General features: G+C 37.7%; 1 protein-coding gene across 2 annotated transcripts in view; it reads left to right on the forward strand.

Moving 5' to 3' along the window:
• MAN1A1 (mannosidase alpha class 1A member 1) overlaps positions 1–24,527 on the forward strand; it is a 168,789-nt gene that overhangs the window by 82,454 nt on the left and 61,808 nt on the right. For both annotated transcript variants that reach the window (XM_065911831.1, XM_065911830.1), the window contains exon 6: positions 12,526–12,620. In XM_065911831.1, coding sequence (XP_065767903.1) covers positions 12,526–12,620 — 95 coding nt within the window. The remainder of the gene's footprint in view (positions 1–12,525; positions 12,621–24,527) is intronic.

Genomic DNA, 24,527 nt, shown 5'->3' on the forward strand with positions numbered 1-24,527 from the left:
AACATTTTCCCACTTTTCCATCATCCCACCTGACCCCTTCCTCTGTTTCTATGAGTTCAGCTTTGTAACATTCCACATATAGATAATATATAGTCTTTCCCTGTCCATGAGTCTCTATAAAAGACTATTTCAGTGTTTTCTGTTGAAGCTACTTCTTTTTACAGATCTAATAGGCCAGTTCTTAACCCCTGTAGGTGATTCCCATCTAAATGATAACCTTCAAGTTGTTGACTAGTCACACACACACACACACAAATGTATGTGTTCAGTTTAGTCTAAAGGTGAATTTGAGATCTTCAAAAACAACTAAATGGTAGCTTTCTCTACAGTTTTGTACAGTAGTTTTTCCATATATCTGATACCTTTGCCAGTTTTGCATGATCAGACTAATGGCGAGGTTTTGTCTGATTACTTTGTGAAATAATACAACAGTATTGTACTTGTCTTCGTTTTCTTTTTTATTTGGAAAGGAAAGTTTATTTTGGATGCCAGCAACTGGGGAGAAGGGCAGACTCCTACCCAAAAGCCAACTGCCTTGCCTCAACCCACCACCAACAAAACAAAAAATCATGGGCAAGAGCTCTTATAGATGGAGGGGGAGGGGGCTACATGTAGAAACAGTACAGTCAGCTCTAACACTGATCTTGAAAAATTGATCATGCAGATGCTGGTTTGACCAGTGTCATCTTGATTGTTTTAGTATAATTAATCTTCACTTCCAGTGTCAGTTTGTTCCTTATCTTTGAGGCCAGTGCTTGCAATGGTGGCATCTTCTGTCATGGCCACAGTCTGGATATCATGTAGTTAACCTCTTCCACCTGTTGGGGGTTTCAGTATCTTTACAAAACAACTCACAGGATATGGCTCGGAATATTATTAGCCTCTTGTGAAGATACTAAAAGTCCTTGACTATGCTTAATGACTAAACTTATTATTTGGCCTCCTTTGACAGTTTTCCTTTCTTTCTGCATTTTCATAATTCTCTGGTAAAACTTATTCTTCGGCTAAAGTTTTTCCTCTAAATACATGGAAGACATGCTGAGGCAGGACCATCACCTTCTGCTCTGCTTCACATTCTTGAAGCACAGCTTCTACCATTAATACCTTTAAAAATACGTCTTCATTTTCTTTTTGGAGAAGAAATAGAAGTTATTAGTTTAGCCTTCCCTGTATATCATAAAATACTACTCTGAATATTTTTCAACTGTCACTCTTCAAAAACAAATGTTCGAGTCATTGACCACTGCTTTCTTGTTTAGTTTTGTATTCCAAGTACCTTGTGAAACTTGACATGTAGTTCATAGGCGTTTAATAAATATTTGTTGAATAAATGACTTGACATCTCTAAAAGGTCAAAATTATAGTACAGGTTCCTTTTTGAATGCTCATAATTTAGAAAGTTTAAACTCTGTTGAAGTGTGTATCTGTGTGTGTGTGTCTATGTGTGTAATCATTTTTAAAAACAGTCACATAGTACAAGAGTGACCACAATTGACAAGATGAATAATGTTTTGTAGTGTTATTATTTATGCTCATATTTTAAAGAGGAAATGCCTCCCAAATTATTTCTATTGATACATTCAAGACTCTTCTAATAAGAAAAGTATTGAGTTATATGACATTTTGTATTCTGGTCTGATTATTGTTAATCAAGATGTTTCATTGAATTATTTATGGTACTGTAAAAATATAACACTGATCTATTAAAAACACAGTAGTGTTGTCCTGAAGTAGGATATATGAATATATTTTAAAATCTCTTCATTTAAATGAAAAATATGTAATGCTTGATGCTTTCAATCAAGTTAGTATAATCCAGGGATTGGCAAACTGTAGACATGCTCATTCATTTACATTTTGTCTATGGCTGCTTTGACCCTACAACTAAAGTTAATGAGTAAATGGAGGTGCAAATGCCCTCTGACCAGAAATTCCATGTTCAAATATTTAACCTGAGGAAATAATCATGCATACAGATAAGTATGTACAGGGATGTTATTCACTACTGTTTGCAACATCTAGACAGTGGAAACCTAAGTGTCAAATGATAGGGGACTTGTATCTGGGTTCTGACATATCCATACACCTGTATACAGAAATCTATCCATTGATATAAAACAAAAGTCAACAACCTACAGCACAAATTCAGTCTGAGACTTGTTTTGTACTACCAGAGTTAAGAATGGTTTTACATTTTGAAAGATTATTTTAAAAAATCAAGACATGAGATGTGCCTGGCAAAGCCTGAAATACTATCTGACCCTCTACAGAAAATGTTTGCTGACCTCTGATGTTGAATGATGTATTTAATGTTGATTAAGTTGCTGGGGATGAATTTAAAACATTACGAAATAGTATATATGGAAAGATGCCATTTCTCAAAAGAAATGCAGTCAATTCCATTTAGAAGAGAGATAGTTAAGATGTTAATGGTAATTGTGTTTGGGTGGATAGGAATGTGATTGTTCAGTCACTAAGTCATGTCCAACTCTTTGCAGATAGGATTAATGGGGCTCTATTTTTTTGTTTATTTGTCTAATTTTATAATGTTTCAATAATGAGAATATTTTTATTGCATGATAAGAAAATTAAAATTTTTAATTTTGGCATGGGAGAAAGAATAGGAAAAAGAAGTTCTTTTGAGTTCTAGAATGCAATTGTATATTTCTCTATTTTGTAGACAAGGAAACCGAGGTTAAAAGATTAATCACCTTGCTTTGGGGGACACAAGCATAAGATAAAAATAGCACTGCTTCCAAATTTTGTACCTTTTGATAACTTAAAATGTTCATCGATCAACTGACATGGAATTATGAACTCTGTGCCCATAGGTACTGTGGAGGTATCCATGTATAATAAATAAAGGCGGGTCATGCAGAAGTCAAAAAACACCAGATTAATGGGAGTAGATGCACAACCAGATAGGTTTACATTTGCTTAGATAAAACGAAAAAGGAGTGGCTTCCATTTTGCATTTTTTTTAAACAAAAGCAAAACAAAATCTATGTAGATATGGGTGTTTAGTTTACTTTGTAAACTTGCAAACTGTTACTCCTAAATAATATACTAATTAATTGCTTTTTCATACCTGTAGAGTTAGTAGTTCAAATGTAGTCATCTGACAAAGAAGAGGGCATGTTTCCTGAAATTTATACCCCACACCATAAAAAGAGACGTTTGACTTATCTGTAAGCCCTGGTATAGACAACTGTTTACAAAAATTAGTTTGCAACTTAGGGGAAACCAGACACCCTACAACAGTTACTGTTGTAGTCTGTTGTAGTGAGAAGTCTTCATTGTAATTAATGGATGTCTAAACAGTAGGGTTATAGGAAGCAGACATAAAAGCTCCGCAGTTTTTTGAACCATTTAGTGTGTGGACAAGAAGTCTAATATGCTTCCATTTTTCTGAAGGAACCAGTGTCTTATAGCGAAGAACAATGATAATGGTAACTATTATGCCCTTTAAAAAGCACTTATGCATTTAATCACATTTAATCATCTTGTGATTTGCAAGAATGATCCTTATTCACATACTTAGAAACTAAGGCAAAGAGGGGGTTAAGTGAGTTCTTGAGATCAGGGGTCCCAACCTCTGGGATCTAATGCCTGATGATTTGAAGTGGAGCTGATGTAATAATAATAGAAATAAAGTGCATGATAAACGTAATGTAGCTTGAATTATCCTGAAATCATCCTTCTCCTCTCCCCTCACCCAGTCTGTGGAAAAATTTTCTTCCATGAAACCAGTCCCTGGTGCCAAAAAGGTTAGGGACTACTGCTGAAGATCATACAGCTCAGTCAGCTGATGACCAAGAATTAGATCTTCTAGCCCCAACTCATGTGATGCTGAAACTGAGTCATCAAGACAGGATTTGTGTAATTGCACTAAATCAAAAGAGCAGATAAACATGTTTATAAAACTGAGACAAAAAGGTTAAACTATAAATATTTCAGTGCTCTTTAGAAGTAAGTTTCAGTATCTGGAAAAATTCACTAGCAGAGAATGCCTCATAACTCAAAAATGCCAAAAAATCACAATGTATTTACTTGGATGAGGCTCTCATTTTCTTTCTCTTATCTTTCTTTGGAACAGCCTGGATTTTGTGTATTTCAAGTGATTTGTGAGGTTTACCTATAAACATAATAGTAAACCAAACAGTTCCTATTTTAACACTATGATATCACATGTTAACAACCTTTTTGTGATTGTTCACACAAATTCTTTTAGAAATAACCAGATAGGGTTCATGTTTTCATAATTTCCTGTCTCTTTATGTTTTCTTTAAAAAAATTTTTCTTCTTGATGCAAAATAGTTCAGGAACTATTCGACGTGCTTACCTAATATTAAATAACATTAAGTACACAATAAATTGTGTATTTTCAAAACATTATGTTGGCAACTTGCTCATTTTTAAAACTTAAATTGAGTTGGAAAGATCAGCTCAGAAATCTATCTTTAAGCCCTGTGTAATGGCTCGGACTGTTATACTGTTATTTATAACAGTTCCTGGGCCAGTGCTTTAGGAGTTAGAACATCTAGATAACAGAATCTGTTGTACACTTCACAATAATTCTAAGTGTGAGAACTATCTAGCCATTGATTTTCTTCTCCTTTACTGTGCATTTTTAACTTTCATACTGAATGTGTGTTAGAAGGGAACATATACTTTTTGATTATCACACTATTTCCTCTTTTCCAATCCCTGCCGCATTTATCTCTACAACACATGTGTACTTTCTTCTTGAGAAAACATTATTTTAAAAGGACCCTACTTACTTCTCAAGGTCTTCCCTTCAGACAGACAATGTACTGTTTCTTGATGTTGTCGTTTATGTATCTTTGCCCTTACAACTAAGAAAAGTTCCCAGTGAGAACCACCGCCTTTCCCCCTGCCCCGTCTCAGAACCCTGATGACTGAGAAGTCCTCCCACTTGTAAATGGGAGGAACCAAGATCAGAAGTATTGGGACTTTGTTGACCCAATTGATGTGCTCTCTTAACCAACCCTTTAACTTCTGTCCCAGACAGTTAAGGTCGTTAGCCTGCCTTCTTTCATCTGTGTCTGTCTTATCATTTCCTAGACCCTGTTAATCTTCGTCTCTCGTCAGGCGCCTTCCTCTCCCCTTCTGCTGTATCTCCCATCCTCCACGACATTCACCCAGAGTGTGCACCAGCATGTACATACCAACCCCCAAATGAATACACACCTGCACCCGCAGAAGCGCCGTCTCAGTCTTACTCTCCCCTATGACCTAACTCAACCTCTCTTTTTTATTCCCCTAGTTAGAGCCTACATCACTGAGTTTATGCTCTACTTCTGTGTTGGTTCATACGGTTGTTTTCTGGTGTATATTTTACGTTTCTCTAGTTTTATATAACCGACTTGCCTTTCTGGATATAAGCTTCTTGAAGTCAGGGATCTTATTTTTTCTGGTGTATCTCCCTTATCGCCCTTACCACACTGAGAAGCATGTAGTAAGTTCTTCTTAAGTCTTAAACCCGCTTCCTGTGGAGCAGAAAAGTACCTTAAAAAGTGTCTTATCTAGTGCCCACATTTCACAAGAAGAAAAAAAAAAAAAAAAAAAAAACTAGAGAACTGAAATAACGCATCTTTACTGTGACAGAACAGGTAAGTAGTAGGCCCTGAGCTAGAACTCAGGCCCTGTTCAGTATGTCTGCTACCAGACCACCTTGACTGTGCTCATGCTCAAGAAAAATACAGGACCACTTCTATAAGTAGGTGGCATTGGTTTCTGCCACCATGGATGCTAGTGATGTCTACCTTGAACAATAGCCTGAAGTTCTTCTCAATATTTCTCCCCATTTTTCATCTTGCTCTCTCTATTTTGTAAAATCTTCCATGCTAGAGAATGAGATTGAACCTTCGGAAAAAAATCACTTATCAGGATGCAATTTTATTAATTGATTTATCAACATGTATTTCATTTTGACAAGGAGATAGTGTAAAAGCAAACTTTAAAAAGTTTCACTGGCTGTTAATTATGTTATAAGAATAATGATCTTCTAAAAGCTGGCTCAGCTGGTAAAGAATCCACCTGCAATGTGGGAGGCCTGCGTTCTATCCCTGGGTTGGGAAGATCCCCTGGAGAGGGGATCAGCTACCCACTCCAGTATTCTGGTCTGCAGAATTCCATGGACTATACAGTCGCAGAGAGTCGGACATGACTAAGCGACTTTCACTTTCAAGTCTAAAATGCCTGTTCAGTAAGAGCATTCTATGGCTAGATTTTTTTTAATTTATCAGAAAATTTTTCTTTTCACTCAAACTTTGTGCTTTCGTACATTAGAAACTCAAGTCTAAGATAGAGCTATTCTTCTTTGTTTTAACCTGTAATTATAACCTGTTATAGTGGTTCTTCTTTGTTATAACCTGTGATTACTGGTAGGTTAGTATGCATATCTTTGTTATTTTCAGTAAACAAGTTGGGAAGATGTTAGTGCTTTAATTTTTCAGAAAAGTGAAGAAGTGAAGAATACTTTCTTCATCTAATGGCCTAGAGGCTAAAAATTGAATTGTACTGAATCACAGGGAAGAAAGACAAAACAGTTGATAACAATTTTAATCTAATTAAATTTATAAATTTAAAAAATGAAGTTCAAAGTGCAGTTTGACAAATACAGCAAATAATTCATTTAATTTAGAAAAGCTTCAGTTCAGTATTTTGCTTAATTGTAGAGAGAATGCAAACATTAGAAGGAGGCAATGAAAGATGTGTACACACTTACATGTAAGGGACTCACAGGGGTGATCCCCCCTGATCAAAAGAATTACATGTATTTGGGATGGCATAAAAGTGGCATTCGCTTGGCTGTAGTTCTTACCAAACCATCCCACTTCGAAGCATTTAATTAGGGAAATGGGGCCTCTCTGAACCTCAGTTTCCTCATCTGTAAACCAAGGTTATGTAACTAGATGACCTTTGATGTCCCTTCTAGCTCTAAATTTCTCCTGGATTAACTATTTTTATATCTTTATTCAAATATTTAAGCCTTCCCATGTTCCACTCTAAATTGAAAAGCCAGAGTAGCTCAACACAGTAGCTTATTGGTTGAGTGATTAAATTTGGCCCATATTATATGTGTTAATCAACTCAGCTAATGATATGTGGGTTATTTCAGTTATTTTAAGCCAAAGATATTTATGAGATCGACAGCATCTTGTCCTGAAAGCTTTATGTAGCAAAAATGAGTAATAGGTAAACTCTGCTTGTCCTAATGGGGAATTAGTGTTTGATCTTTTAACAGTGAAGTTTTCAGCAGGAGCGTTTAAAGAAAGGCTTTTATATTAATTGTACATTTCAAACCGAAGATGTCTGAACTGAAACTGGTTCTTTCTGGAGCCGTCTGTTGTTATTCATTTCTTCTTTCCTTATTCTTTGCTCTGATGTGTAAATATTCTTGTGCAGTTCTTCAGGGATCTGCAAACTGGAAAGGCAAAGAAAGCCATACATCTTGTTTACAGCCTGTCTAATCCTATCTGTAAGAGTCAAGTAAAAAGATAAATGTTTTTATTTAATAGATTCTAAAATCTGAAGTTTTCTAAACTTTTGATCAAAAACAGCAATAAGACTGTGATGATGTTATTTAAGTATAATGAAAATATACAATTTGGATGTAGTTATTTTGAAAGTCTTAAGTTTAGACTATAAATGTTTTTATTTAAATCTATTTGTTAGTTACATGCTTGAAAGATTATTTCAGAAGCTATTTCATAATATTTTACCACCTTCTAGTAAATTTTATTAGTTTTGATTTTTTTGATGTGAATGTAATCAGAGTCTCTATAATGCAGAATCTTTTTGAAGATTCCTTTTGTGTCATTAGATATCTGCCCGTTTCAAGCTGATTGCTGCAAGTTACTCAAGGCCATATTTAGTTTTAATGGTCATTTTTTTTAAAAAGAGTATGTCTTCTATTATCAGCACAGATTACATTTTATTACCTGTCATTTTTCATCTTTCCCTCTTAACTTTATAAAATCCACCCTACCTAATGTAAGTACCAACAAACCAAGATTGACTAAGAATTGGGTGGCACATTAATATTTTCTATCTTTATTAAAAAATTATGATAGTTTTGCTTTTTTTACCAGTCTCATTTTAATACTAGCTTTGTGACTTCTGATGTTAGTTTTTTCAGGAATAAGTCAGAACTAGAAGTTACCAACCCCGCTCTCCCATTTTGGGAAACTGAGAGCAAAATGGTTAAGAGGCAGGCCCAGGCCTCCTGGTGAACCACAGTGAAACCCGTCCTGGGACCTGGTGCTGGCCTGGGTCCAGTGTGCCCCCCACCATGCCTGCCCCGTGGGAAGAGGCACTGGAGTGCCATTTGGTGTGCTTTCTACAGCCTTTCACTCGTGGGCCCGTTAACTAAGATGTGCTAGTTAAAACTTAACTGCCCTTTAAGATGCTCTGTGACATTGCTCCTTCGTTCTTTTAACAGTATTAACTTCGTAAGCTAAATTGGAATTTTATTACTCACCATTTTGGGTAGAAAGATGTTCTCTTTGAGAATCTGGATTCCTCCTCCAAGTAACTAACCTCTCTTCATGTCTCAAGAGGAGGTAACAAATAAACGTTAAGAATTGGAATTAATTTAGGCCCACATATGATTTCACTTAAAGTATCAATAGGTTAATTAATGTTTTCATCCGAAAACTGTTTTGTAACTGTGCCCAGCATAGAGACTGCGGAGTACTTGATATAATTACTTGCAGACATTGAAGACGATAGAAATTCATGGAATAGGACAGACACTTTGCAGACACTAGGACATTAGTGGTTTCTCATTAGAGTGCTCCAGATATGTTTAATATGTGATTGATTCTTTCATTTGTTAAATGGACATTTATTGAGGACAAGCCACTTTGCTGGATACTAGGTGTGTACATCCAGCAAGGAGGAACAAGAGAAAAGTCCTGCCCTCGTGAAGTTTACATCTAGTGGGGCTGTCAGCCAACCAGCAAGCAAATAAGATGATTAGGGTGTGATAGTGGGATGGAAATAAGGTGGTATGATAAATGATGAGAATGGCCAGCTTTATGTGGGGTTGCTAAAAAAGACCTCTCTTAAAAGGGGACTTTCAAGCAGATTCCTGAAGTTAAGGATGAAACAGCTATGCAGAGAGCTAGGAAATGGGCATTGCTGCCAGAGAAAATAGCAAAGGCAAAAACCTCAGGATGGGAAAGGTTGCTGTTTCCTTCCTATATGTTAACTAAGATTATAAATGTCTTCCCACCTACTACTCATAGGAATACTGTGGTGACATCAATAAATTTAATGCAAAGTGACCAAATTTGGGTTGGATATGTATAATAGACAGTGAAGGAGAAACAGATTCTTTTTCCTCTACTTTTGAAGAAGAAAGTTACTCAAGGATATAAGAGAGTAACACAGGAAAACAGAGATCTGGATCTTGCCTTCTGTAATCAGATGCTGCACTGTTGCTGCTGACTCATTTCAGTCGTGTCCGACTCTGTGTGACCCCATAGACGGCAGCCCACCAGGCTCCCCCGTCCCTGGGATTCTCCAGGCAAGAATACTGGAGTGGGTCGCCACTGCCTTCTCCAAATGCTGCACTGGGTGATGCCAATTTTCAAGCAGAAGTTCACTGAGGGTGTTAATAAATATCTTAGCCTGGAGAATGGGTGAGTTTGGATTAGCCAACTGGAGGCAGCACTGCGTGTTTTAGGATGAGAAAACCGTGTAAATAAATACATTAAGCTGGCATGATACACTCATACAGAAGATAGTTCCGCAAGAGGATGAGAGTGGTAACTGACCTCACTGTGGTAATCGTTTCACAATATCTACATGTATCAAATAATCATGTGTTACATCTTAAACTTCCACAACGTTGTATGTCAATTATATCTCACTAGATCTGAAGGGAAAAAAAAATTTTTTTTTTTAAAGATACTAAGGTAGACTGAACTTGAATGAGTCCTTGAGACCCTGAAGACTCAAGCTGGAGCCAGGATGGCCTTTGTAAAAACAGAAGATAATAGATGGTCGGAGTCATAGAGGTCAGTAGATTAGCCAGTACGTTAGTTTTTGACTTGACATTTTACACAGCAGAGGGAATCATGATGGTTTCTTGAATAAGAAAATCACATGGTATAAAGAAAAACATGTTAAAATAAAACAGGCTAATGGCGATAGGAAAGGGGATTCTGGAGAATGGGAGCCTAGGTAGGGAGACCTTTTTGCTGCCATGCCCCTTCATTGTGCCTGGTGATGAAAATATGAACTATGTTCACATCATGGGAAGGGAATGAGCCGTAAATGAGATGTTTCTGGGAACTTTGATGTTGATGTTTAACAACCGAAGGGTGATGAAAATCAGAATGTGTGCTCTCTCATGTCCCAGGGACCGGCTGAACAGTAGTGTCAGTGATGGAGCTAGGGAAGTTGGCCTCGGACATGGTTAGCCCCATTTTGTAGATGAGGAAGTTTAGGCATAGGTAGATTGAGCAGTTTGCCCAAGATTACCCAATTTGAAGAAGTAGGACTGAGATTCCAATGCAGGCATTGTGTTTTCAAAGCCCGAGCCCTTAACTCCCAAGCCATATGGCTATAATATCCATGATGGTGTTTTAATTACAAGTCTGACTTCCAGTCTTATGTAAGTTTCTTAAAAGGAGTTAATTAATTAACAGTTTTAAAAGTTGGGTGGAAACTCGAAAGTCGGCAGATGGCTGGGCAGTGATTGGATAATTCCTTACAGCAGAAGAGAACTTTGAATTCTTTAGACTAAGAGACTGGAAAGGAAGAATATACCTTTGGCTTATTTTCTTTTTCTTCTTTGATTCACTGTCAGCTGTTGAAACAGGAAATTGTCCACTTCGAAGAGTTATAATAATATTTTATGGGAAAAATGATATCTCTATTTTTTTTAGCGCCTTATATACTACAAATGTCTTGTCCTCATTTGTATTCCAGGAATGCTAGTTTATCTAAATTGACTGCCAGCCAAATTCTTACATTAAAACTCATTATTTTCTCAACTTTCATTACAGAGTAGGAGTTAGTTTCCAAAAGAGTAGGGTTTCAGAAGCAGCATCAACATTGATATCACTGGATTCTTCTCGGTCCGTAAGCCCCACTGCCTAGACTTCTCTGTGGGGGGCTTAGGTCTTGCAGCAGGAGTTCCAAGGACTGGAATCCTTGCCTCTGGAGAAGCCACATAAGGCTTCTTTGACCATGGCTTTAACGAACCCCTTCCCAGGCAGGAAGAGGACTTTGCTCATGCTCCGTGCTTCTCAGGGTCCCCCCAGCTTTTCTCACATCCCTCTTGGTTGAGGAAGAGACAGAGGAAACAGTAAGTTCCCAGCCCACCACACACAGCGTGGCAAGGAGAAGGGACGGGGCATCTGCTAGCTGCCGCAGCTCGAGCAGAAAACGCTGTAGCGGTCCTTCCTTCAGTGAATAAATTAACTCGGCGCTTTTCTTTGGACCTGAAACTGTGACTGGATGTCATTTGATTAATCTTCCTAAAGCACAGTTCTGATCGAGTGAACTGGCTGCTCAAAACTTTCAATATTTTTTTATTTTAATGGAATAAAATTCTTAGCCTTATATCTATGACCCTTTGTGATTTGGGCCCATGCTGTGCATGCCAGACCTCGTTTACCAGTGTTCCCTCTTGCTTTGGACAGGGAAGCTGACCTGGTGCATTTCTTCTGCAGGCCCCCACTTGCCTGCATCAGTGCTTAACACATGCCTTCACAATGCTCCCTCTCCTCCTCAGCCTGTCTCTAGAATTATGATCCCCCCGTTACATGCTGCATACAATCCTCATCTAAATGCCTTGCAGCCTTGCTGAACTCATCAGAACTCTTAGATGACTTTATGTCAGGCTCTCATTTTATCTGTGTGTCAGATATCTATGTTCATACATTGCCTTCTTTACTAAATTCTGGGCAGAATTTGTATCTATTTTAACTTTGTATTTTCTGTATCACCTGCACTTAACCATAAGGGGAAGTTAAAACTGCAGAGGGCTAAGAGGACTTACAGATTATTTGTAAGATAATATATCTTTTTACAACTTCTCCCTTCTCTGTGTCCTAGTAAATAAGTGAAACCAGGACCAGAACTTCTGCTTTTCAGCCCGAGACTTAACCAGCAACAGTGGTTCTCCTCTGGGCATACACATGGGAATCACTTGACATCAAAGGTGGTGCTTTAAAAAGTTCTGATCTGGGAGCCCCCAAACTATAGAAATTAGAATATCAGGAGTGCTACCAAGACATCAGTAGTATTCAGGTCACCTCACATGAGTCTAATGTGCAACCAACATTGGTAATAAATACCAATTTATTGGTATTTATTGGACCGCACAGCAGTCCCTGGACCATTCTTACTTTCCTGGGTAATTCCATTAATTTCAGAAACATTTTTTCTTAAATGTTAAGCAGAAACGTACTCAATGTGGGGTAGTAGAATAACACATTTTGTTTTTCTTAGAACAGTAGCTTACTTAACTGTTTAACTTTTCAGATATTTCGAAAGAAAGCAGTGGAACTTGGGGTAAAATTGCTACCTGCATTTCAAACACCCTCTGGAATACCTTGGGCATTGCTGAATATAAAAAGGTAAAACTCTTCATTTTCAACAACATGTTTTAAGTTGAAATAGTCAAGATTGTGGTCTAACACACAGACACCAGATGGATATTTACTTGAATGGTATTGGTGACTGACACCATTGGGAGTCTTGTCATATGTCCTCGTGTTGGAAGTTATTAGTGGTTTTCAGTGTTCCATGGGTTCCCATCGTGGGATCAAATGACCTCAAGAGAGTCATCCACTTGAGACATGATTCAAGGTTTTCACTGTTGCATGGTGACATTGCATCAATGATACTGTCTATAAATTCCAAGAGCATCCCTTTATCATCAGAACATTTCACTCTCAAAAGAAGCCAGTTCCTAGATCACTTCCATCAATTAAGCTGCTGGTCAGAGACATTCCCAAGATAGAACATGTAGATCAATCAGCATAATAAAAGATGTAGATCAGCAGATAAAACATGTGGAACAGCCATGCAGCGAGCTAAGTGTAACTGAGACTGGGTGCGTCTGAGGCTGCTCACCCACAGTTTTAAGGAGGGAAGGGAACTGCTCCACTGACCCCGGTCAGTCCATCCTTCTCATCCCATGTGGGTGGAGAACCCTGGCATTCCAAGTTCATGGGAATGTGGCCCCAAGAAAAACCTGGGCTAAACAGAATTTCTCATATTCTCCCAGGAAGTGTTAATAGTTTGAATTATCATGATAGCCTGCGCATTTTGTTAATAGTTTTATCTTAAGCTTCTTTCTAACTCCTTCTTCCCCATAAGTAATTAGTTGCATGTATCTCTTTGCAATGATGATGATAATGACAGCTGTTTGGTCATAAAATAGGAAGTTTTGTGTAGACACTTTACCACACTTAATCCTCACAGCAACCCAATAAGGTCAGTACTGCTGTTACCTCCACTTCACTAATCAGGAACTTGAGTCACAGAGACAGTTATTTGCCTAACATCATGCCGTGTGTAAATGGTAGAGCCAGAGTACTCAGATGCATGGATTCACAGGCAAAAGTTAAATGGCTTTCTAATGTTAGAAAAGCCAAGAGGATGCATAGGGCGACTTGGCAAGATTAACGCACATTTTTCCTTAATTATTTATTTTAGTGACATTCCTTCCTGAAATTAATCATGGAAAATCATGAAATTAATTGGCTAATGTATCAGCTAAATGTCATGCTTTGTCTGTATGTTATATCTATAACTTGAAATCACCCTGTACCTATCTGTAATTTGGTGTATGTATGTTTGTCTCTGTATGTGTTATGTGCATGTGTTTGGGGCAGAGGCAAAGGTGTTGAGGTGATGAAACGGGCAGAGTTCACACCCCTGGGCCATGTTAAGTTGAAGTTGCTTTCTGTTGTATAACGTGGTATCTCAGGATTCATTCTTCGCTTTGGGTTCCTCCGGCTTTCTCTGTTAGCTTGGAGATCATGGCACATGTTCCAGTATCTTAAGGTGGAAGCGGGTATACATGCTTGGCTTGAGCAGCTTGCTATTCAAGATCTGTGAGCTCTTTATTTGGCTCATGTAGATCACCTATATTACTTTCCATATCCTCAGATTTTGTATTCAGATAGTGTACAGATAGTATGCAGACCTAGAAACTTCTCTGCAACTTGAAATGAGATCTAGGTACAAAAACCGTGTGCACATTTAACACGCATTTTCCCCACCCGCTGAGAGGAATGATATGGGCTTGATAACCCATTGGGTTAATTGCTTACGAAGAGACCTGGTTCTAAGTGTGTGCATGCATAGTAAGTCGCTCCAGTTGTGTCTGACTCTTTGTGACCCCATGGACTGTATCCCATCAGGCTCCTCTGTCCATGGGATTTCTTAGGCAAGAATACTGGAGTAGGTTGCCATTTCCTTCTCCAGAAGATCTTCCTGACCCAGGGATCGAACTCGAATCTCCTATATCTCCTGCGTTACAGGCAGATTCTTTGCCCATTGAGTTGTCAGGAAGCGCAGGATGCTATCGAGGTAGTTCTTATTGCTTTGTGGAAGAAAATGGAATTAGATAAAGACTCTTAAAACTAATTGAGGTATGGGCCTACATCTTTGCAAAAGTGAAGTCAGTTATTATAAAGTGCTGATATCATTTAATTAATTCTAGCCTCTCTTGAAATACTCATAAAAAATTAGATTGTTTTAAAACATATTTAACTTAGTATTTATTTTTACAGCCAAGAGGATTTTTTCCTTAGTTAAATCTATCCTTTGTGTACAGTGGAGGTATTTTTCAACACATAAAGGAGTATTTCTAAAAACTATTCAGTACTGAGTCCTTTGTTATCTTTATATCTCCTAAAAATTCATTAACTGGGGCTTTACCTTTTTTTTATCAGACCTTATTTCAAATTTACAGTATTGTACATTATTTTACAGTATTGTACTTTAGAACTTTTGTTTGATTTTTAAGTATTACAGGAAAATTATTTTGGGTCAGAAATAATGTGCCATTTCATTTATGTATTCTATGATGTTTTCATGTTGAACTAGAGGAAATTAGGTAACCATTTTACAACTGACAGGAACACTCTTAACTTCTTCCTGACAACCTGTATGAGTTTTTTATTATTTATTTTATCCACTCTCAATCTCATTTACTAAATAGCAGTGACTTACCCAAATTTACATGATAAGTCTTGGCAAAATTAATAGTAATATCAACCCACTGAAATTCATCCTACCCTTTGCCCAATCAGCTTGATTTATCGTCTTGAAGGATTTTCTTTCTAGGAAACAAAAACAGCATTTGATATTTATCTGCAATAATTACATTTCAGGATTGTGTTATTGATGTCACCCTGTGCATATCTGCTGTTTTCTCTGAATCTCTGTATTTTCACAGTATGGGCCAGAGGGCAAGGGACAGCAGGTTTGGAGTTTATTTTCTAGTGTTTTGAAGCCTGTCACTAGTGAAGTTTCAAAAGAGGTGGGGGAAAATATATCTGGCAAAATTATATTTTCTTAATTACCTTCTTAGACTAGGGAGTATCAATGGAAGGATGCTCAAGAGGAAAAAAAGTGTTTGAGAATGCTGTTTAGAATAGCTCCTTATTCACTGTTGACTGGCTTTGAAACTCTTGGCAATAATTATGATGGGAGAGGCACAATATGCTGTCTGTAACATAATTCTGCTCTTCCATCTCAGTTTTGAAAATAGTTATGGAGGCTACTCTTTGCCAGCACCTATAGGTTAACAGAAATGTGAACTTACTGGTATTATCTGTTCACATTGCTCTAGTATTCAGGTTTTAGCAGTTTGAACTTAAAGCAAGCAGTATTTTGAATTGGGGAGGTTTATGTATTTGGAGTTCAAACACCAATAAACCAAATTAGATTTCAGTATTTGTGCAAACTGAGAATAACAGAGAATCTAAATAATTTACGCATATCCTACATTAGAAAGTCTGTCCCAAAATCTGCTCAGGAAAAAAAAAAGTTTTTAATTTTCTCTTCTGCTACATCTATAATAAATTCCTAATTCAAGAGTTGCTATATGAAGTTGTACGTTAATTGAAATTATGTATTGATAGTAAGTAGTAATTTGATTGAATGAACACCTGGGTCTTACACATAGTACCTGATAAGGATAATGTGCTTGCTTCTCCAGTGCAACAGTAGAATGCAAATGCCTATGTTATGTAACACCTCTGGTAAAAGGAAAACATTGCCTTTGTCACAGATTAGATTTTGGTAGAACTCAATTTCGCTACTGTGAAAATGTCAAAATTTGATGTCTGATCTTGTTAGTACTACTAGTAAGAGGCTCTGTGCATTTTTTTTTCCAACCTAAGGAAGAAAAATCACTTCTGTGGTTTGTAAAATCAAATGTTTCGCCATTCCCATATTTCTAGTTATAATTTAAGCCTAAAGAGAATAAATGTAGTAGTTTGAAGTTTTCTAAAGAGTATTCTTAATTTAAAATAATATGGTTAATATTCCCATTACTCCTTTTTTTTTTTTTCCCGCCCGGTCTCAGTCCCCATTACTCATTTATATCACAGAGCATATAGGCTGGGCATTCCTAGTGATTATTCTGTCTTTCCTTTGAGTTAGTTTTAGCGTATACTGATTCATCAGTTGTTTCTCTTTGTGGATTTCCCTGAACAGACACTTACCAGGTGGTTGTATTAGGTTATCGGGTCTGTCTACAGCATGTGCTTTTATTGCGCACATCAGGGAAACATGCTGGCAAGTGACTGATCTCTACTCCAATTCTCGTTAGTAAGCAAGGCCACATGTGTTAGTCACTCAGTCGTGTCCAAGACCCCGTGGACTGTAGCCTGCCAGGCTCCTCTGTCCGTGGAATTTGCCAGGCAAGAATACTGGAGTGGATTGCCATTCCCTTCCCCAGGGGTGCTTCCCAAACCAGGGATTGAACCCAGGTCTCCTGCATTGCAGGCAGACTCTTCACTGTCTGAGCTACCAGGGAAGCCCAAGCAAGGCCATGAAGGAGCCGCAACTCCCTCACCTGCTTTTATTTCCTGCTTTGTAAACCTTTATTTACTGACTACTCTAATTATCCAACACAAACGCATACTATGTCATTAGTTACATTTTAGCTTGTATTATAATAATTAAATTGCAAATTGCTTTGCTTTAACAGAAATGGGTGCTTAATTAAGAATAGTACATAGCCTAATGTTTTCTAATAGTGAAACATTATCCTTTGTGAAGTAGGCAGTTTGTGTATTGTAACAAACCCCCATTTGGGGTTTCTTAATACTTTGGTGGTATAAAATGCTTGATATTAAATCATAGTTTTAATAGACACAAACTATGAAAGACAGACTAATCAGGTTAAATATTTTAAAAAGTATTTTCCATATATCTCCCTGCATTTTTACCTGACATTGAAATATAAACATCTACATTTTTTAATTTGCTAACCATTTTTTAAAGTATCTGGTTTTAGATTTGAAAGAGGTGTTTGTGTTTTAAAATGAAGCAGAATACAATTCTATAGTTTAACATCATAATAAAAATATTAAAAAATATCAAGAAACAAATTTCCCACCCTGAGGAGATCAAACTTATTTAATGATTTGTTAATATTATAAGAAGCAAAATAGTACTTAGTTATCCTAGACATGTTTTGTAGCAGTTATATAGCCTAAGTATAAAATTAGAGCTACATCTTATAGTTTATCTTTTATATGTTTTATGGATCTGTTAACAATTCAAAAATAAGCTCTACCAACTCTAGAAAAGTAAAAAAGAAACTAGTCTTTCCAAGTATTTATGCTAAACTATGTTTTTATTTTTTCTGATTGGATATTTTTTTTGGGTTTCCCTCTTTTATCTGTTATTTGGCCATTTATACTCTTCTGGAAATAAAAATAACCATATTTTGAGGTTTGAAACTTACATGCATGAAGTTACAAATATCAGACATCAAAATATCAAAGTTAAAGTTGCTACTTGTTAAGACTGTCAGTATAACTCTTCAGTTCAGTTCAGTTCAGTCTCTCAGTCGTGTCTGACTCTTTGCAACCCCATGGACTGCAGCGCACCAGGCTTCGCTGTCCATCACCAACTCCCAGAGCTTACTCAAACTCATGTCCATCCAATCATCTCATCCTCTGTTGTCCCCTTCTCCTCCTGCCTTCAATATTTCCCAGCATCAGGGTCTTTTCAGATGAGTCAGTTCTTTACATCAGGTTGGCCTTGGATAATTCACTTAATTGAGTTTCTCTTCTCATAAGTAAAACTAAAATAGCCACAATAATAACATCTGTCCTGATGACCTCATAAGGTATTTTTTGTGAAAATCTAATGAATTAATATGTAAAAGAAGATTAGTCATTGTCCTGTGAAATAAATATAAATTGAAATTATTAATTTATGTCCTTGTTCTAAATTTTCGTTATAAAATAGTGTGTGTGTGTACAGAGCAATTAAATAATACATAGCTAAAACTGACTTGGTTTTGATGCCTTTTTATGGTAATCTTCTTTTTTTAAGTCATTCAGTGCTTCTAATCCATTCTCAAACTCGAGTCCCATTTTTCTAGGTCAGAAATGGAGCTGGTAGTAGTAGAACCAGCTAGAAGTGTGGAGAGAATATGTCCCCATAGTCCATGTAGGATTGTGGGGGCTTTATGCTCCAACATATATTATTTTGAAAATTATTTTAGAATCAGTCTGTAGGGTCAAAACCCAGATACCTCTCTCAAATTATATTTATTGGTGAATTTTCTCTTCTAGAAAGAGGAACTGTTCAACCTATGAGGTTTAAGAAGAGTGTGAGCCAATAAAATGTAATGTTATTTTCCCAAGTCCTACATGCCAGTTAGTGCTTATTTAATATGACATGAGTCTATGAAAATGTATATATATTTTTGCTAGAAACACCCACATAGCCCTATTTTCTAGTTCTTCGGCTGTCCTGCTTCTAGTAAGGGTCTGACTACTGCGGTTATGTTCCATCAGTGATTCTCAGCCTTCCCTGTGCTTTAGACTAACGTGCATTTTTAAAATACCATCACTACCTTTCTGCCCTCCATTCTGTTTCAGTTGACTTGGAGTAAGATCCTGGCATTTTTTAAGCCTCTTCAGCCTTCCCATTATTAATCTAGGTTTGAGAATCACTGCTGGAAGTCTAATATTTTTATCCTAAGTATAGATTCATTTCTGTTTTCAGTTACCTTTGGAAACCTTTCCTTCCCCATTGGTGGCCAATTTAACTTTTGAAATAAATAGCCAATTGATTTGAAAACACCTAGCTCTAATAGAGCAATAATTCTCAACATTTAGAGAATGTGTGAATTGCCTAGCATGCATACATGCTCAGTCTTACCCAGTTCTTGGCAGTCCTATAGACTGTAGCCCACCAGGCTCCTCTGTCCATGGGATTCTCCAGGCAAGAGTACTGGAGTGGGTTGCCATTTCCTCCTCCAGGGGATTTTCCTGACCCAGGAAACAAACCCACATATCCTGTGTCTCCTGCATTTGCAGGCAGATTCTTTACCACTGAGCCACCGGGGAAGCCTCAAGAATTGCTTAGAAGGCTTGTTAAAACTCTTGCTGCTGGGCCTCACCCACAGAGTTTCTGATTGGGCAGGTTTTGGGGCAGATATGATCATTTACAATGGCATCACTGGTGCAGTGGACATGAACTTGGGCAGACTCCAGGAGGTGGTGAGGGACAGGGAAGCATGGCATGCTGCAGTCCATGGGGTCGCCATGACTTGGCGACTGAACAACAGCAACAACCAGGTCCCAGCTGATGCAGAGGCTGTTTGATGCATCTGGTTCTAGGACCACACTTTGAGGACCACTCTAATAGAAGAATTGACTGAAGCATCCAAGCTGTTTAAATTCTTAAATCTCAGAGCTGCTCAGAGGGGCAGCCAGTTCCAAATTTCCATAGGGTTAAAGTGAGGGATTGGGTGGGGTGGGGGGGGGGGTAGTTCTATGATTAATTTACTCTTGTTGATAATTGTACAGTATTTTCACTTATCCCCAAGCAGTTTGTTGCTTCTTCTGGAAACCAGCTAATTCCTGACATTAGTTACCAAAAAAGAGTTTGCATCTCCTTTGTCCCCTTGGAATATATATTTTTTAATCCCGTAAGACTGGAAAGCAAGATTTGGGCCATTTTAGCATAGAAGGAGGAAAGAAAGGCATTTTTAGTTAAGGATCTCAGGGTAACTGTAAAAAGAAGAACCATTTCCATAAAGCCATTCTTGTTGCTTCAGGCAAAGCAACTTTATTAACAGCAGCTGGCAACCTGTTCTTATACCTGAGGACATTCCACACCCATGAAAAGAGGCTAAGGTTATCCTTCCACCAGAGGAAGAGGGAAACTAGGCTTCTTCTGAGTCATTTAATTCTCTCAGCAAGTTCAGATCACCAAGTCCATGCCAGATACGCAGTGGCTTGGCCAAGCTCAAGGCATTTGTTTATTGCAAGTGGAGAATCAGGGTGGCAGCACTTAATTTAAATGTACTTTGTGTGTAGCCTTTTTCATTGGGACTTAAGGGAAAAGCAATCCTGAGCAAAAGATGCTTTGCTGTTTCTTAGTCATGCATTGTGAGGCAGACGGAATTTGAAGAGCCTGAAGGTAGGCAGACTGTTCCCTCTTATCCCACTCCTCTGGTCATAATTGAAGTTAATGCCCAGGTAAATGGGGTTTTCAGTGTCTCTTGTTCCCTGGAGGAGGAAGCAGATGTAATCTGTCTCTGAACACAGGCGCTAACAGTCCTCCTAACTTCTGCACATCACCCACCCTCTTTCTCCATGAATCTGCACCTGCCATAGACCGCCTCTGTGTGCTTCTGGTAAGACAGCGACAGAAAATTGACCTGCGAATGGAATAAACTGGCTATCTTACTCAACCATGGTAAGAGACGCAGGTTCAACCCCTGGGTCGGTCGGGAAGATCCCCTGGAGAAGGACATGGCAACCCATTCCAATATTCTTGCCTGAGAATCCCGTGGACAGAGGAGGCTGGCAGGCTATGAGTCCATAGGGTCGCAAAGAGTTGGACGTGGCAGAAGTGACTTAGCACGCACGCACACATGGATTAGATATTGAAAAAATATTTTTTGTATATTTTCATATTGTCCTGCCTTTAAAGCTCAATTACAGCAAATGTGTAAAGTCCAGAAACGTATCAGAGGTGATGTGTAGGCAATTTAGAGACAATCTATCCTAAGAGGATTGCTTAAAACCCTTAAAAAAACGACTTGTGGTATGTAGGAAGTCTGTTAAGCGACCTTCCTCACTCTTCTATTTTAGGCAGATAGATTCTTGGTACAAAATCCATGGAATTGGATGGTTAAATATGACCATGACTTTCCCCATAGCATCCCCACCATTTAAGTGGTTAACACACCAGGAAATTTTTGTTTAAGGGCAATTATAGTTATTTGAATGCAACAAACTCAAAGCGCCTTTCATCTCAAGATTTTCAAATGCACAGAACTAGTGTTTTGCAGATTCAGCTTTGTTCACTGTGTTCACACAATTGGTGGCAAATCAGCTTTGGCAATTTGAAATGTATTCTGTGTACAGAACTTAGATTAGGAACAAGTCAGAACACATAATTCATAGGGTGCCTTTACAAGTCAGCAGTGGAATAGTTTTCTCAAGGAGTTACAATCCCAGGTTTTTAATGAAGCAGCAATCAATTTTCCTGTGATGAATCTCAAGACCAGGCTCATGTTATTAGTGTGGGGCAGACCTTTCAAATATCTAAAAAAAGTTTAATTATTAAGTTATGAAATTGTTTGAATAGGTATTTGAAAATCAGCCTAGGTCTCAAGGTACTTTCTTAGACCTGATAATTGTTAATCATTGTAAATATTCAACTAACCACATTGAATCTTTGAGTCGAAATTGGAAGGTCAATATAAACTATTTATGCTACAGCCAATAATTTTTAAAGACCTCACAATCTCGGTGGATACATTAACCACTCCAGGTTTCTTGTTTATGCAGTAATAGCTGTAGTTGATCTGTTCTGAAAACGGGGATGAACAATAATTAATTGAAGTCTCTTTTATTAACTGGAAAAGGAAAAGTGATGGAGCAATAGTAAGAATTAATTGTAATTTGCTAATCTGGAAATTAATATGCAGCTGAGCATGAGTAGAGGCAGTGCAATTTGGTGATTTAGCAATCATGACAAATTATCTTCATCCGTAAGGTGTAGACTTGCTAGCTTTCCATTATTTGATTTTTAGTAACAGGCCCAGTTTCAGGAAGACTTTATATGAATGCTCATGTTGCCCTTTTATCCTGGAAATGTCAATTGGAGTCTGGCATTATTAATTAAATCTCACTCTCCCTCTTTGTCATGTCATGCTATAGTTTTTATGGAACATTTGTACAAAACAGTGATTACTGGTAATTGACCTGCACATGTTGAATAATCTTAAGATGCTACTGAGAGTTTAATGTACCTTGTAAATTGAGAGGCTTCCAATTAAGTCTAGTTCTTAAGATAATCACTTTCAAAACTAATCAAGTAATAGGACATTAGTAAAGCTCTTATTGACTTAATTGTGACAAATTAATAAACAGACCCAGTGCAATTACTATAATGGCTTTATCAGTGAGCAGTTTTTCCAAAAATTTAAGCATAAATCTATTCTATCCCCCTGGAAGTACAATAAAAGTTACATAAGCTATTTTAAGGTGGGTATCATCCATATAGCTGTGTGTGAGTACACTGTACAAACAGCTTGGATTTTTTGTGTTTCTTTCTTTTAAAATACAATTGCATTTATTTCAAAGGTCAGTGAATCTACTTGCCAAAGGGCAAATCTACTTGCCCTTAAAGCATATGATTTTATAAATGACCCTCTGTATGCTTTGGACAAACCTATTACACATTCTTGTGTTCCCTCACTTCTGCTTTTCTGTGCCTAGACCCTGGGGTTAGTACCCACTCTCCTTGGAGAGCGAGGGGATGTCCTGTTCCACTCTGTCCCAGACTGCTGTCAGAGTAGTGATTTTTTTTGGCCAGCACTCTGCAAATGGACTTTGGAAAATAAATGAATTAAGAATTACATATGTGCCATAATTTTTTAGTATCTGACACTGCCAGTTTCTATAACTTGGCTGATTGTGCGTAAGAAAATGGCAGCAGAAGGAACAGGAACATAAGTCCCACCTCTGCTACGTTAATAGTGTGATTTGTTTCTCAAAAATACTTCAAACTATATGTTTAAGATGCTGTGTTTACTGAGTATTGCTTTTATTAAAAAATAATGGGATCACATCTCTTCTTTCTCTCAGCCTTGGCTTTCTCATTTCTTAAGTGCAATTAATAAATAGTATCAATTTTACAAGGATAATGTTTATGACAGGCCCTTAGACATTTGAGAAGTTGGGAGTCTTTTAGATACAATAGAGGGGACCATTATGGAATTTCAGAACCCTGACGTCATTATGGTAGCCGTCCATATCACCTGTGTTTAAGTTAGGAGAGAAGAATGGATTTTCAAGTAAATGAGTGTATGTCTCTCTATGTGTGTGTGTATAATATGTATATCTGTGTGTGTGTAGTTGCTAGGTCATGTCTGACTCTTTGCAACCCCATGGATTATACAGTCCATGGAATTCTCCAGGCCAGAATACTGGAGTGGGCAGCCTTTCACTTCTCCAGGGGATCTTCCCAACCCAGGGATCAAACAGAGGATAGAGGATACATCACCAGATTGGGTTTTGACCAACATCCGGACTTAATCAGCATTGGGAAGTCCTGTGTCATAGCACATCTGGAGTTCTGATTGGGAAGAGGTTCCCAGGCAGTGCATCCACTCCATGGGTGAGACTTCTCCCATGGAACTCATGCATGCCTGTGTGCTAAGTCACTCCAGTCGTGTCCGACTCTGTGCAACCCCATGGACTGTAGCCTTCCAGGCTCCTCTGTCCATAGGATTTCCCAGGCAAGAATACTGGAATGGGTTGCCATGACCTCCTCCAGAGGATCTTCCTGACTCAGGGATCTAACCCATGTCTCTTATATCACCTGCATTGGCAGGCCGATTCTTTACCACTAGCATCCCCTGGAAATCCCCTTAAAACTCATAGTTTTCCTCAAACAAGGGAAATATTATAAGGTTTCATAATAATTGTCATCATCTGGGACAACAAAGGGAAGTACACAGTGGAACTGCCCAGCTGAAGAAAGGTTATTTTTAAGTTATGGGATACTCTAAAATAAGGGCTAAAATTGTGGCAGTTTCATTCATCATGAGCTATAAAAAATTATGGTTCCTTAACGAGAAAAATTAATGTGAATGCTGTATAAATATATCACTTTTAGCCATTTATTTACATGTAATTTTGTACTGAACAATTATGTCAGTGCCATAAGTCCATGGTTTTTAAGCTTCTGCTCTCTTATCAGTAATGTATTTTTGAGCACTTACCCCAGAGCATGTATTTTTACTTATAAGTTTTATA

This window comes from Muntiacus reevesi, chromosome 19 (assembly GCF_963930625.1).
Source record: "Muntiacus reevesi chromosome 19, mMunRee1.1, whole genome shotgun sequence".
Lineage (NCBI taxonomy): Eukaryota > Metazoa > Chordata > Mammalia > Artiodactyla > Cervidae > Muntiacus > Muntiacus reevesi.